Source organism: Chroicocephalus ridibundus, chromosome 1, assembly GCF_963924245.1.
Source record: "Chroicocephalus ridibundus chromosome 1, bChrRid1.1, whole genome shotgun sequence".
NCBI classification, from domain to species: domain Eukaryota; kingdom Metazoa; phylum Chordata; class Aves; order Charadriiformes; family Laridae; genus Chroicocephalus; species Chroicocephalus ridibundus.
The window spans coordinates 133,043,424-133,059,007 of record NC_086284.1 but is presented as its reverse complement, the minus strand read 5'-3'; the positions used below and the strand labels follow the sequence as shown (position 1 = coordinate 133,059,007).

Below are 15,584 nucleotides of genomic sequence, written 5' to 3'. Positions count from 1 at the left end.
TGTCTGAATCATTCAGAAAGTGAAACACCGCTGGCTCTGGCCCTGCTTTGGTTCTTCCACCATGGCCCCACATGTGGGTTAACCCCTTTGCTGAGCTCTTCCACGTCTCCCTGCACAAAGAGGTCTGAAGAGTCCTGGGGTTTATGAGTCAACCTTTCAAACCCGAGCAGCCTCTCTCCTCGCCTTCCCAGCTCCCTGCGTCCCTCCTTCTGTTGGGTCCTTGCTCCTGCTTTCTGGAGTCAGCACGGCGGGGTGGCAGGCGTGTTGGGATCTGCAGCATCAGGGTGTAGCCTCCAACACCCGCCCCAGTGATCTGGTCTTACCTGCTGCCGACTCAGACTGCGGTGAGGAAATGCCAGGGGTTGCGCTGCTCTTCCCCAGGAGCTGAGCCTCCAAGGGACAGCGAGGGGCAAAGGTGTGAGCCCTCTTGGTTGGGGTCGGGGGGCGGGGGACAACGGCGTTCGCGGACTGATGCACCGAGACCCGGTGAGGTGAGTGAGCCTGGCGGGGTGAGGGATGCTGTGGGGCAGGGCGGGCTCGCGGGCTGGGCTAAGTGCCACCGTGTCCTCCTCTCCCGGCACACGCGGCAAAGCCAGGACTGCCAGGCTCAGCCAGGTGTGCGCACATGTGTGCGGGGGGCGAGAGCCTCGGAGTTGGGCGGGGCAGGGGGGAGAAGTTCCCCTAGAGGGTGTCAGAGACTCCTTTTGCAAAGGGAGAAGGAACCCCCCTGCCACAGTGTATCTGCAGGCTTGTATCGGTACCAGAGTCTTGACAGGAACTGAAGAGACACAAAAAGCTGTGAGAACAAAGATCCCGGCAACTAGGAAGTGAGAAAGGGGGTCTGGTTAAAAAAGAGAGGCACTAAAAAGGCACAGGGTGAGATCAGTGGTTCGGGTGCTATTGTAGCCTCCAAGGATTTATGAGCAGCGGGAACATATATCCCTTGGCGTGTCACCCCCTGAATGAGGAGGCAGTGATGGCAGAACAAGGCAGGCAGGCAGTGAGAAAGTCAAACACCAGCAGCAACAGCCAGAAGGAGGAGGAGCTGGGCAGGGGCGGCAGGGAAAGAGGGAGCCCACAGGCATGGCACCTTCTTCTTGGGGCAGTTGCTGCTGGGGAAGGACGGCGGTAGGATTCGGAGCGTCCCTGTGACCTGTGTCTTCTTCCAGATGTGCTGGGACTGGCAAAACAAATTAGGACTTGAAGCAACAGAGTGACAGATCCCTTCCCAGCTACGCTTGGCGGTGCTAGGTCATGGATGTCCTGCCAAATCAGCCCTTGCACTTTCTTAGCACCGTGCCTCCTGTAGCCTTAAACAACAGGGACTGACATCTGTGGCAAACATGCCTTTGCCTGCCACAGGCACTGACACCTCTTCAGGGCTCGGTTCTTTTTGGGTCCCTGACACGTCCCAGCAGTGCACAGGCGGGCCCCCGGGGAAGGAGCTCATCCCCAGAGCGCCCAAGCCCATGGGATTGACTGGACTCTGAGCCTCTTGTGCTCAAATCAAGTTTGCTCTCACTTCCCGTATTTCACTTCTACCTCTTGTTTGGCAGTATTTTGGGGAGGGGGTTGCTTTAATTTTCCTCTTTCAGTCCTGGGGGTGGCTGAGTTAGCATGGGAGGAAAGATGAGCAAGTATTTGGCACTATGACCCAGGGCAGGTCTCCTCAATTGCAAGGACACCTGGGTGTTTCTTCTTTCACGATTGTGTTTGCTTTCATAAGATGTGTTTTAACTTATCAGCTTTGGATAGCAAAGTTCATGGTTTGCGGCCAGCCAGAAGTGCGTCAGGAAGTGAGAAAGGAGGAGGGATGAACTGCAGCATGACAGACATAGAACCAGCCATGGCACGGCAGGAGACAGCTGTGATTTTGATGTGCAATTAGCCAAAGACCCCAGCTGGCTCTGTTTTGATTCAAGGTGCTCGCAGTTTTGGTGCCCGGGATTGAGACCTCTTCAGCAACAGTGACCGCCAGCCAGCAAGCCTGCGCGTGCCCTTGGCTCTTCACCAGCAGAGAGGTAAGTGAGACGGAAACTTCTGGAGAGCTGGATGTTCTGGGCACTCTGGGCGCTGGTCCCCACCAGCTGCTGCGCATTTGCTGCTGGATCTGACCACAGGGCACTGGGGGAACCTTCTACGTATCTTCAATTCACTAGTGAACCTAGAGGTGCAAGGCAAATCTCAGGATTTATTCAAATGGAGGCTTTCTGTGGGATCCTGTGATACTAAAACCACCGGCAGCCTGCAGAGCTCACTTGCCAAGGTGCCCACAATGGAAGTCCTCTTCCACGGTGCCCTCAGGAGATGAAGGTGGGGGTGACACCTCTAGGGAGTAGGCAGTAGCAGTGTGATCGGACCTTGTGAGTTAAATACAGATATCTCGGCTTTTTTGTCATGTATCTCATTAAAACCAAGTCATCCTAAGTCTTGAATGTCTTCACAGTTCTAATTATCACATTAATCTAATTTCTTGGTTAGAAAAAAGGTGAAAAGTGGGACTTAAATATCACCTACAGCAGGTAAAAAGCATCCACATTTATGAAAAAATATATTTTCCATTTCTAAAGCAAAGCTGGGTGGTTTTTTTGAGGTTTGGTGCGCTCTTCATCACTTCCTCTTGGTTTCAGATTTGCTAAGCAAGCATGTGCGGTTTGTGTTTTCAGCTGCACTGCTCGGCACCCCAGTGCTGCGTTCTCCGCCGGCATACCTGGGGCTGTCCCAGAGCGCTACAAGGCTTAAATGACAAGTCATTCTTGGAAACACTGACCCTGCAGCGTGCTCGGCAAGATTTTTCTAGCTCTCTTTTTCCACCTCATTTCTCAGCCCGATGCATAACCCTGTCTTCCACCACGCTGTGCTCCTTCGTCACTTTTGCAGTGCTAGGAAGGCAGCGGCTATTGGCGAGATAGTGTCAGGAGAGAAGTTGCCCAGGACCAGGCAGCGAGATGCCAGGCGTTCATCTCATCTCAGGGCACGCCTGCCTCTTCCAGCCCCTATAGGCAAGCACAGCTAGGGTTCCCCACCTCCCAAAAGAAAAAAAAACTCAAAATCCCCATGGGTTTTGCATGTTCCTGCAGGGACTCCTTGCCTAGCAGCTGTTTTGCTGCCCCTGGCAGGAGGTGCCCGCCCCTGGGGCCAACCTCTGGCTCGTCTCAGTCCTGCACCCCAGCACCAGCCAGGGCAGCACTTGGGGGAGGCACGTGGCTGTCGTCCCAGTGAGGTGGTCACAGGAGGCGTGTGTGGGAGCGGAGGATGGTGCATTTTTTCAACCGCTTCTTTGGGGTTATCTGCCTATTCTCCAGCATCACGTTCTCCTCTCCCCTCACACAGCAACAGCAGTCAATGTTGCCCCCATCTCACACCTAATACCAGCACCTCTTCCCCCCTCACCGGTGTTTTCCCTTCCTTCTAGTTTCTGCAGCTCCTCCTCCCCTGCAGCCCTCGCTCATTGCATGTGTGTGTGTACATGTATGTGCATGTGCACGTGTCACATCTATGTCACCCCCCTGTCCCCCCTCCCAGGGCAAGAATACTAGCAACAAATTCATTTTCCACCTGAAAACAGAAAGAAGTATCTGCCAAGGTAGCATCTGTAGTTTGAATTGCTCTTTTCTGTCCCTGCTGGGGAAAAGGCTGTGGTCTGGGCAGATGGCCTTCAGGGGCTCATATTGATCTTCACTGAGGGGTAAAAAGATGCTTCCTCCCCTTTCTGGGACACTTAATGTCAGTCACCAAACAGAAGGGTCCTTCAAGCTTTCAAGGCAGCATCTCATCATGAGGGAGGACGATACAGCTGTGGGTACCGTTGCCTCCTTACACAGCTGATGACATGAGATCCCCTCAGCAGCTTTCGTGTCGAGCGATGAGTACTTGAGGTTCTTTTAGAGGCAGCCACAAAGAACATGGCCTATGGCTCTCAGACATTAACCAACAAAGATAATACAACCACTTTCAGCTCTTCTGTCTCCCTGCTACCAGCTTGCTCTACCCGTAGCTTTCCTCTTCAGTGAGGAACAGTCAAAACAGTGCCTTCAGAGCTCTGCAGGGAAGCGCTCTGTTCCCACAGCTTCCGGAGACCATGCACGTACGCATCTCATTTCAGGTCTCTGAGGTCTTGATTATAGTATCTGTTATGTCAAATTTGAGACTATCAGCTTAGCTTCAATAACACCACCGTTAGCAGCTTCTGTGTTTCCATCCACCCACCAAAAAAAAAAAAAACACCTCAAAACCTGCAATCTATTTTGATCTATTTTGCATTCTTGGTGATCTTTGCTGCCAGTTTAGAACTCTGCTGTTTGGCATCCCAAAGGCTGAAGGGCTAGTATGTAAGGAAAGACCACTCAGAAAAAAGGAAAAGGTGATGGTGGGTAAAAAAATAAGCAGATTTCTTGCACCGGTGTGCATGGCAGGAAAGCCTGGGAGATTTCCATGGCAGAAACTCTCTTTACAGGGAAATTCATGAAGGGACTGTTTCTGATCAAAACAGTGGTAGGAACAGTTATGGAGCAGCAACAAGAACTAAGCAGTGTCTGAAACCACACGGCTCCTACCCCAGAGGTCCGAAAATAACTGAAGGGCGAGAGACCTGACTAACTGTGATGTCGAAACATTTGCTTAAAACTGCTTTTAAAGGCTCACTAACCAGACACAATTTGAGAGAAGGCTCTTGGGGGATATCAGACCAGGGAGCCTGATGTCAGTGCTGAACAAATTAGTAGAAGCTATAATAAAGGAAAAAATCAATTGGCATGCAGTCACATCTCATTACTGGGGAAGAGTCATCGTGGCTTTTATAAAGGGATGCTGTGCCTCACAGTCCTTCTTTGAAGGAGTCGACGAGCATGTGAACGGTGACCCATGTGGATTTCCAAAAGGTTTTCAAAAGGGCTCTCAGCAGTGGCGCTTAATGAAATTTAGAGGAAAGGTTCCTACATGGATAAAAAGTGCCTAAAAGATAGGACAGAGAATGAGGGTAGATGGTCGGTTTTCCTAGTGGAGTTCTAATACACCAGTGCTGGGGCTTGGGCTGTTTGATTTATTCATGAGGGATGAATAATGAAATAACAAATCTGTCGGAGGCATAAAACTATTCAAGTTAGAAAAGACAGCGGTCGGCTGCAAAGAACTGCAGAGATTGAGAGAAGTGTGAGTGACTGGCCTTAAAATAACAGCTGAAATTTCATCTAGCTAAGTGACGAGAAAAACCAATCTGAACTGACCGTTACCCCTTGCAAAGGAGACCTGCACCTACTCAGCTCTGTACATCCACATCATCAACATCATTGTGTATGTTTTGAGCGCCCCACCACAGGGCTCACAAAGGCTGTAGCAGAAGTGGAAATGTCCTGAGAAGGGCAACAAGGACAGAACAGCTCCTCTGCGAGGAACAACTCTGAAAGACAATGACCCTTTAGCCTCAAAAAATAAAAAAGGTTACTGAGGGGGAATATGGTAGACCTTTATAAAGTCATCAGTGATAAGGTGAAGGTGAATAGGGATGTTTTTTCCACTGTCTCTTCCAGCACTAAAACTAAGAGCTGAATCTAGCCAGTGGTGATTCAAAAATGAGTACAAGGAAGTGGTTCTTCACCTGAGATGCGGCTGAGCTCTGGAACTCATTGGCATTCCTGGCACTGGATGTTGTAGATGGTAAATTTTACATGGACTCAAAAAGCAACTGGAAAAAATCATGAAAGAAAAGTTCCTCGAGGACTACTGAATACAAATAGGTCACCTCTGGCTCAGGAAACTCCTGGGCTACAATATGCTGGAAGCACAAAGAGAATTTGAGGGAGTATAACTACCTGATTGCACTGTTCCTACATTATCCCGTCACCATCCATGATTTGAGATAGAACAGACCACTGATCTCACATGGTATGGACTGTGCTTACATATTATTCTCTAGAGGCGTTTATTGAATACCTCTTGATAAAAATAGCTTGTCTGTGGAGACAAGTCACCTTCACTTGACTGGTGACTGGTCTAGATGCACCTTCACCTGACCTGGCTGCTCTAGGTACACGTGTGAGAGCAGGTCATAATGTCTCACAGAGTCTCAGTCTCATTCACTTTGTCTCAGTCAAGATGAAGGTCTCACCAGTCTGTTCAGCCCACAGTCATTGCAGGGTTTTGGTGCTAGCAAAAGCTGGCATATGGTCCTTGAGATTTTTTGAGGCATTTAATAATTTTACTTGAAACCAACAACATTCTTGCACATTTGTCTTGTCTTGTTGGATTATCTTATACTTTAAACTTATGCAAGTATGCACACAAAGTTTTCATCCACCAAGAAGGGTGAAAGCCACTCAGATAGAGCTTGTCAAAACAGTAGAAGTTCCTCTAAGAAACTTGTCTTGGTGGTAGACCTGCCCAACAACACATAAGGATGGGCAAACTGAATCATAAAATCATAGAATCACAGAATGGGTTGGATTGGAACAGACCTTAAAGATCACTTAGTTCCAACCCCCCTGCCATGGGCAGGGACACCTCCCACTAGACCTGGTTGCTCAAAGCCCCATCCAGCCTGGCCTTGAACACCTCCAGGGATGGGGCATCCACAGCTTCTCTGGGCAACCTGTTCCAGTGCCTCACCACCCTCACAGTAAAGAATTTCTTCCTGATATCTAATCTAAATCTCCCCTCTTTCAGTTTGAAACCATTACCCCTCATCCTATCACTACACTCCTGATAACCAGCCCCTCCCCATCTTTCTTTTAGGCCCCTTTTAGGTACTGGAAGGCTGCTATAAGGTCTCCCTGGAGCCTTCTCTTCTCCAGGCTGAACAAGCCCAACACTCAGCCTGTCTTCATAGGAGAGGTGCTTCAGCCCTCGGATCATCTTCATGGCCTCTGGACTCACTCCAACAGGTCCATGTCCTTCTTGTGATGAGGACTCCAGAGCTGGATGCAGTACCCCAGGTGGGGTCTCACAAGAGCGGAGTAGAGGGGGAGAATCACCTTCTTCGACCTGCTGGCCATGCTGCTTTTGATGCAGCCCAGGATGTGGTTGGCTTTCTGGGCTGCAAGTGCACGTTTCTGTGTCAGGTCGAGCTTCTCATCAAGAAACATCGCCAAGTCCTTCTCCTCAGGACTGCTCTCCATTCTCCGCCTAGCCTGTATCTGTGTTTGGGATTGCCCTGATCCAGTTGCAGGACCTTGCATTTGGCCTCATTGAACTTCATGAGATTCACACAGGCCCACCTCTCAAGCCTGCCCAGGTCCCTCTGGATGGCATCCCTTCCCTCCAGCATGTCAAGTGTGCCACACAGTTTGGTGTCATCAGCAATCTTGCTGAGGGTGCACTTAATCCCAGTGTCCATGTCACTGACAAAGATATTAGTGCCAGTCCCAATGCCGACCCCTGAGGAACACAACTCATCACTGGTCTCCATTTGGATATTGAGCCATTGATCACAACTCTTTCAGTGCAACCATCCATCCAATTCCTTATCCACCAAGTGGTCCATCCATCAAATCTGTGTCTCTCAAATTTAGAGACAAGGATGTCGTGCAGGACAGCGACAAATGCTTTGCACGAGTCCAGGGTGATGATGTCAGTTGCTCTTCCCTTATCCACCAATGCTGTAATGCCATCATAGAAGGCATTACAAATGTGTCAGACACAATTTTCCCTTAGTGAAGCCCTGTTGGCTGTCACCGATCACCTCCTTATTTTCCATGTGCTTTAGCATAGTTTCCAGGAGGATCTCCTTCATGATCTTGCCAGGCACAAAGGTGAGACTGACCAGCCTATAGTTCCCTGGGTCTTCCTTTTTCCTTTTCTAAAATGGGGGTTATGTTTCCCCTTTTCCGGACAGTGGGAGCTTCACTGGACTAATTGATATCTGTCTTGCCCTCTTGTATTAGACCTCCACTTTCATCGTTTAACATATTGTTGCCAGAACGAATCTTTTCCTACCTATGAAGTCAGCACACGCTTCTTCTGTCTCTAATAGATCCTCCCTCCAGATCTATACGTTGCCCCACAATGCCATCCAGAAGGTCTGACGTGCTTGTCACGCCTGTCAAGTTGTTGGGTGGCTTCCTCTTACGGTAATATCAGCCTTATGTAAATATTTCCTCTAGACAGAGAATTTTACTTTCCTTTTGAGGTAAATCACGCTCTACACGGGCTCTGTGAGAAAGTCCCTATCAAAACCTTACAAACGGCTATGGGGAATTCTGTCATGTTCACCAACCCCTGCTCCACTGTGACAGCTTTGAGAGTGGATGTCTAGTTTTAGGAGCATAGAATTAAGGCTTTCTCTAGCCCAGCCACCTACTCAAAGCAGGATCAGATGAGGTTACCCTGGACTATGTGGAGTCTGGTCTTGAAAAGCTCCAAGGATGGAAACTCCCCAACTTCTCTGTGATACCTTTTGCAATGCCTGACCGTCCTCACAGTGAAAACATTTTTCCCTATATTCAGTATGAATCTCTGTTTCTTCAGTCGATGCCCATTGCCTCTTGTCCCTCTGCCATGCCCCACTGAGAATAGCTAACTCTGTCCTCTTCCAGTAACCACCTTGTAGGTATGGGGAGGCTGCAATTATGTCTCCTGGAGCCTTCTCTTCTCCATCTGAACAAGCCCAGTTCCCTCAGCATCTCCAGCCCCCAGACCTTTTTGTGGCCTTCCGCTGGACTCACTCCAGCTGATCAATGTTTGGCAAGGTAGCATTAGTATCTAGAATTGTTAGCAGTCTCCCACCACTTCGGAGTAACAGGTGTGTTTGTCCACATGTATCCCATGGCCCTTCCCGCTTTACTATGTGCTCCCTTACCTGGCTGTGCTGCTCTGTGTTTGTGGGACATGGGCTGCTTCGTGCTTTCTGGTGTTGTAAGCAGGAAAATGATCTGAGGACACCCAATCCAAAGGAACTGTATGAATGTAAGCAACGTAAGGAACTCCACCTAGCTAGGCCTCAGGTCTGTGTGGGTTGTTTCACCTAAGAAAAGGAGCCAGGGTGGAGTCAAGTCTAACTGTAGTATAATTATTTTTATCTGCAATGGATGTACAAAGTCCTGTTTCTCTGATATAAAACAATATTATGCAGTTTTTATTTTAAGTTCCTTTGAGTCAGCATTTTCCCCTCAAAATGCTTGCTGTCTTCTTTTTCTGTCTCCCTCTCTCTCTCTCTCTCTGGTGCTGCCTTGACTACTTTTCCTGTGTGCTCTTGTGCTCTCCCTTTCTTGCATACATGTGCTCTCAGCAGTGATCAAAGCAACGTGCATATTCTGGGGTTGAGAGATAAATAATTCTGTACATCAATTATCTTCTCTGTGCTCTGGCTTCTTCTGCCATCTAATTACTTTCTTTTTGACTATCCATTTTTCTTAGTCTTTTGGTTTCTTTGTGAGTTCGTGCAGCAGAAGCCATCATGGTGGGATTTTGACCTTTCAAGAGATTTCCCCCTCTAACTTAAACTCTCCTGTCTTGGTCTTCCACTCTGACCAGGAATCGTGCTGACATTGAACAACTGGCAATGACCCTCCATCACATCAGCATCCCCATATGAACTGGAAGGAATTGCTGAACTAGAGGCAGAAGCTGGCTCTAGGTGACTTCGTTACCATCCCTGACAGATGACCAGTGACCAGCAATCCAAAGCAGCACCCGTCAAGAGAGAGGTGTGCCCATCTATCTCCCAGATGCAGATGAGGGGAATGACCTGCCTGTGGCATTCCTAGAGGGAAATGACTTCTCCCAGTGTTTTTCTTTGTGCCTCCTAAGCCCACCAGCAGGCTCAGCCATCACAGCGAGACTCTTCCCTCATCCCCGCTGGGCATGTCAGCTTCTAACGCGTCTCAGACATGCAAGGATTACAGCTTCAACCACCACCTCCTCCTGCCTGGCTACATCCTGATATTCGTTACAGGTCTGCTGCTGAACATGATGGCCCTATGGATATTCATCCGCTACCTGCGCCTGAAGTCTGTGGTGATGATCTACATGTTCAACCTGGCCGTGAGCGACCTCACCTTCACGCTCCCACTGCCGCTGCGACTCTACTACTACTCCAACCACCACTGGCCCTTTGGTAACACCCTGTGCCAGGTCTCTGGCTCTGTCTTCCAGATCAACATGTATGGTAGTTGCCTCTTCCTCCTGTGCATCAATCTGGACCGCTATGTTGCCATTGTCCACCCACTTCGCTGGCGGCATCTGCGGCGCCCCAAGGTGGCTAAGCTCCTTTGTCTGTTCGTCTGGGTTGTGATCTTCATGGGCTCCATCCCCACAGCCATAGTCCACAAGCAAAACCACTGTAATGTACTGAACCAGACCGTTTATCTGTGCTTTGAAAGCTTCAGTGACAACATGTGGCAGAAGAACCTCTTCCCCCTAGTAGTCCTGGCTGAAATCTTGGGGTTTCTCCTGCCCCTCAGCGCTGTAACATACTGCTCGATTCGGATCTTTCAGGAGCTCTGCAAGGACGGCCAGACGAAGACCCTGCGACAGCAGAAGACAGTCCGTCTCCTCTTGGTCAATCTGGTCATCTTCATCATCTGCTTTGTGCCCTATAACACTACCCTGGCAGTTTATGGGATGATAAAGGCCCAGGTGATTAAAGTTCAGGAAGAAACACGGACCTCTGTGCGCCACGTGCTAATTATGACAATGCTGTTGGCCAGCATGAACTGCATGCTGGACCCCTTGATCTACTACTTTAGTACTGAGGGTTTCCGTAACACCTTTAAGAAACTGCGGTGGGGACAAGCCTGGGACTCAGATATAGGGACACTTAAGAATCAGGTTGTGGACAATAAGTCAATCCGAGACCGCGCTGTCTCAAAAGTAAAGAAGTTCCCAGCTGAAAACTTTATCCATCCCAGTGAATCTTTGCCATCGCTTCCTACTGCAGTATTTTTGAATGGCCCTATTGAGGACTCGGAAATATAACCACAGAAAGGTTATACCATTGCTGAGTCACCCGTTCAATAATGACAGCAAGACTGTGGGAAACAGCACAGGGTAACTTAGCAAACTCTTTGAGGGAGCCCAGCAGACTGTATGTGGGTGATGGTGATGATACAAAGCTGAAGGATGAAAGGTTGTTTTGAATAAACAGAGATGTCTCGGTGACATGGTCCCACCTGACTCTTTTGGTACAGGAAACACAGTGGGGAACGAGGACTCAAAACAAACCTGGTGCGTCTAGGTCTGGTCAGCACAGATTCCTGTAGCAAGTCCATGCTGCCTGAGCACCTCCTTGGCTGCACAGTAGCACGGAGCAGTTCTGGGTATAATCAGAACACAGATACGGTACTCACTGCTGACAGAGTGAATTCAGTAGTAATGACCGAGGGAAACTTTGTTGTTTTTTCAACTAGATGCTTCAATGTGAGTCTTAAGTCCAGCTTGGGGCACCTAAATAAGTAAGTGTCTTAATTTTCCAGAAGAGTTGAAGCATTGAGCAACCCTTGCTGGAGTCAAGGAGAGCAGCTGAGTGTTTAGTACTCTTGCAGAAGATAGGTTCCAAATTGCACAGTAAGTCATAGACCTTAGCGAAACAATCTTTGGGAGGTATGTCAAATGTGCTTGTGCAGCTGTACGCACACACATATGCAGCCCAAGGGCTATACATTTACCTAACGCAAAATGGCTTGGGAAACGCTAGCATACTTAAAAATACACCCGACATTTATAATGGCCCCAGAAAAAAAGAGAGGATACCAATACTGTTGTCATTTCTGAAGCTCACGTTGACATCAGCGCTTTGCACTTTCCCGACGCTCGGCCGTCGGGTGATTGATTTCAGGTCTGAGTGATTTTCAGTGTTAAAAAGAAATGATGTCACAGAATGAGGCTGCGGTGAAGTATATTTGCTTGCACTGTTTGTACATGCTTTTTCAGCCTGCGCTGTATGCGAAAGCCCTATAAATCTCCCCAGAAGCGAGAGATCCAGCTGTACACAGGCAGTGCCAGAAATCCCAGTTATTCACTCCTGCATCCAAGGGTTGCCTTTCCACTTGCACTGGGAAACAGCCTCTCTGTGGCTTCCAGCAGGACTCGGGCTATCCCAGAGTGGGCCCGTTAGGGTACATTTGAATTTCTGGGGAAAATTTTAAAGGGATAGTGAGGGAAAGTGACAAGAAATGCTGTTCAGAGTAAAGTCCTGGTTCCTAGACTTCTAAATTTGCAATGAATCTTATTTGAAGTCCCTACCTCATGACTGCTCTGGGAATAAATGTGTTGTAATGCATCATGGCTTTGTGTTACAATGCAGTTTAGGAGACAAGAGGTTTAAATCCATCTTTCCAGTCTCACTTGAAGACTTGCCCTTCTACTACCAGTGTCTGTAGAAGCAGGCCAAGATGATAAGCCCTTCCACCGAGAGATGCTTGTGTCACAGGCTGCCCAGCTCCATCTCCTTTCTCAGCCCGTGCATCAGCCTGGCCAGTGCATCAGCCCGTGCATCCAGCAGGCCAGCCTGGAAATAGGTCTGCAGATGAAGGACATTTAACGGCGTCTGAGAGACGCAGTGAGAGTGGTGGAGGAGGGCTTGCAGGGCAGTAGGCATTTCTGTTTTGAAAATTCAGGACTGCCATGTGAATGTGAATCATTTCTGACATAGCGTAGTGCAGCTGGAGAGGAGAGCGAGCTGTGTGCGTACCTTCTGCTAGGATCTGATGTTACTCTTTTGTTCTGGGATTTACGGGGTAATGGAGCAATATTAACAGCAACTGCACTGCTGTCCATTTCCACATCTTCCTCCACCTTCCTCTTTCCTGTATCCCTTTCCTTGTCCCTGTTCCTCTGGTCCTTTCTCCCTTCCTCAGATCTAATACGTCATGCACTCAAGCATCGACACAATGTCTTCACTGCTAAATCTTCTTCCCTGCCCAGAGAAGTTGATTTATTCTTTTCTTTTAACTTGGCTAGAGCGCTGCCATAGATTCACAGAAAGATTTGGGTGGGAAGGGACCTCTGGAGGTCTCTACACCAACTCCTTGCTCACAGTGGGTTGTTGGGGGCAGCGAGGGCTGGCTGGTCCCCAAAGAAAGGGCAGCTGAGAGCCAAGCGTGGTAAGAAGGCAAGCAGAGGGAAGGGGCTTCCCCACCAAGGGGAGCACCCAAGCAAGGCGAGCAAGGCAGGTACAGTTAGTAGCCGGGTTCATCTAAGAATCCAGATCATCAGACAAGCCTGTAGTGACGAGGCACGTCCAAGGTCCAATTAAGAAGCCAAGTCAGCATCAGGATCAGGTCTAGAGGCAGTAACCAGGGTGAGACACAGTCTAGCAATTGCCAGACAAGTCCGTCGTGACAAGGCACGTCTCGGGTCAAGCCAGGAAGCCTATCAATGGGTCTAGATCAATACAGTGCATGGTCAGGCACAGGCAAGACTGCTCAGGCAGGAGCCAAGGGCAAGAGCACCAGCCTAAAAGCAGCTCCCTGGCTAAGGCTCCAGCAGAGACTTCTGGAAACTCTCCCCAAAGCCACCAGAGGGAAGGGGCAGCCCTCAGCCACACTGTCTCTGACCTGGCCCCAACCTCATGCAGCCAAAGCCCCAGGAGCAGGGAGGGTGCACTCGGGACCTTGAGCTAGTTCAGGTTGCTCAGGGCCTTGTCCAGGTGTCTTCTGAGCACATCCAAGGATGGAGAGTCCTCAGCCTCTTGGGTCACCCATATCAGTGCTGAAATTTGCCCTGGGGAGAAGCATTTCCTAATGCTCAGCAGGAATCGTGGCCAGCAGGTCGGGGGAGGTGATTCTCCCCCTCTACTCCACTCTCATGAGACCCCACCTGGAGTACTGCATCCAATTCTGGAGCCCCTACTACAAGATGTAGACGTACTGGAATGTGTCCAGAGAAGGGCCACGAGTATGATCAGAGGGCTGGAGCACCTCTCCTATGAGGACAGACTGAGAGAGTTGGGGTTGTTCAGTCTGGAGAAGAGAAGGCTCCAAGGAGACCTTATAGTGGCCTTCCAGTACCTTAAGGGGGCCCACAAGAAAGCTGGAGAGGGACTTTTTAGGATGTTGGGTAATGGTAGGATTAGAGGGAATGGATTAAAACTAGAGATGGGTCGATTCAGACTGGACGTTAGGGAGAAGTTCTTCACCATGAGGGTGGTGAGACACTGGAAGAGGTTGCCCAGAGAAGCTGTGAATGCCCCATCCCTGGAAGTGTTCAAGGCCAGGCTGGATGGGGCTCTGAGCAGCCTGGTCTAGTGTGAGGTGTCCCTGCCCATGGTAGGGGGGCTGGAACTAGATGATCTTTAAGGTCCCTTTCAACCCTAACGATTCGATGATTCTATGATTCTATGAATCTCCCTTGTTGCAAGTCACGGCTGTTGCCTCTTGTGCGTTCTCAGGGCCACTGTGAGCAGATTCTGGCTCCATCTTCTCTAGGCAAGTTTGCCAAGTATGAATGAAATGTTGGGTGGCAGATGCCACTCCTTTGGAAGAGGCTGCTCCGCTGCCAAACGTACAGTATCCCCCCCAAAACGCAACACACAATTTCTCAAAAAGAACATGAGAAAGCATCATCTTTTCTTACAGTATCATTCCTGGGGGGAAAAAAAAAAAAAAAAAGCAGAACTATTTTCACCTGGAACATTTTATAAATATTCAACCTCCAGCAGAGGAAATTTTAGCTCAAATATTTTGACAAAATTATAAATAGCTGAAAAGCCAATCTCTTAATGGATCTCATCAACCAGTTTAACAATAAAGGGAGCTGCTGGTCATGCTACACCCAGCAGAAAAGTTCCTGACTTTGGGTTTCTCAAAGCTTTCCTTAATTGTTATATGTAGCCAATGGTGCGCCCAGTCTGGGCTGCTGGGTTTTGTCCTTTGGGTTTTAAATCATTTTCAGCTTGCATCAGTTTTGTGTCACTTTTGAGGATTCTAGTGAAATTTAATCGCTTTGGATTCTGGAGAGGATTTTGGTTATTTTTTCATGTCTGCCAGAGAGAATCAGCGTTAGCTAGGTCTTCTGCTTCTGCATTTTTGCCTTTGTTAGCCTTATTTTTTTTATTCCGTCACGTGGTGATAAAGAAGAGAACACGTATGTACTGTCTCTCAGTGAAATGAATCACTCACGCTATCTTGCTTTATAGCTTCTATTTAATGAGGATGTATAAAAAAGCCAAACAAACAAATCCAAAAGTCCCAGGGTATGGCGGTGTCCAACGATACCAATTGCTACCAAACGGAACCCCTTTAAAGCATGTGTTTAAAACAACAGGAACAAACTACATGGAGCAATGGTATTCAAGAAAGGGAAGATAAATGGGAATATAAACTCAGCAAAGCCTTTTCAACCTGTATAATTGACCCTCTATGTCCTACTGCGATAATTCTTGAATTAGTATTCTTGCTCAGTATGTCAGGGGTAAAAGATGCCATTCATTGCTCCCCTGCACTTTGTGTCACGCACAGATGTGACCATTAAACAAATGTCTTCTTATGAAGTAAGACTGAACAAGTGAAAGGTCAGAGAGATGGCAAAGTAGCACAGAAAGCTTATTCTATGTGGATAGGACGGCATATCTGCAAAAACGCATAAATACTTTGGGATTTCAAGTCTTTTGACTTCCAGAACAGACATGCCAGTCACTTCTGGAAATGGTTCCT

General features: G+C 48.6%; 1 protein-coding gene across 4 annotated transcripts; it reads left to right on the top strand.

Annotated features, from left to right (window-relative positions):
• Positions 1-473: 473 nt before the first annotated feature.
• Positions 474-11,028, top strand: LPAR5 (lysophosphatidic acid receptor 5). 4 transcript variants are annotated; one of them, XM_063353364.1, is made up of 4 exons: positions 481-491; positions 1,923-2,021; positions 6,730-7,745; positions 9,466-11,028. In XM_063353364.1, the coding sequence occupies exon 4, from the start codon at positions 9,796-9,798 to the stop codon at positions 10,906-10,908; it is 1,113 nt and encodes a 370-aa protein (XP_063209434.1). In that variant the 5' UTR covers positions 481-491; positions 1,923-2,021; positions 6,730-7,745; positions 9,466-9,795; the 3' UTR covers positions 10,909-11,028. The 4 variants fall into 4 exon arrangements, with proteins under 4 accessions (XP_063209426.1, XP_063209434.1, XP_063209418.1 ...); XM_063353356.1 differs by lacking the exon at positions 6,730-7,745 and having other exon boundaries at positions 474-491; XM_063353348.1 differs by lacking the exon at positions 481-491 and having other exon boundaries at positions 1,630-2,021.
• Positions 11,029-15,584: the final 4,556 nt, after the last annotated feature.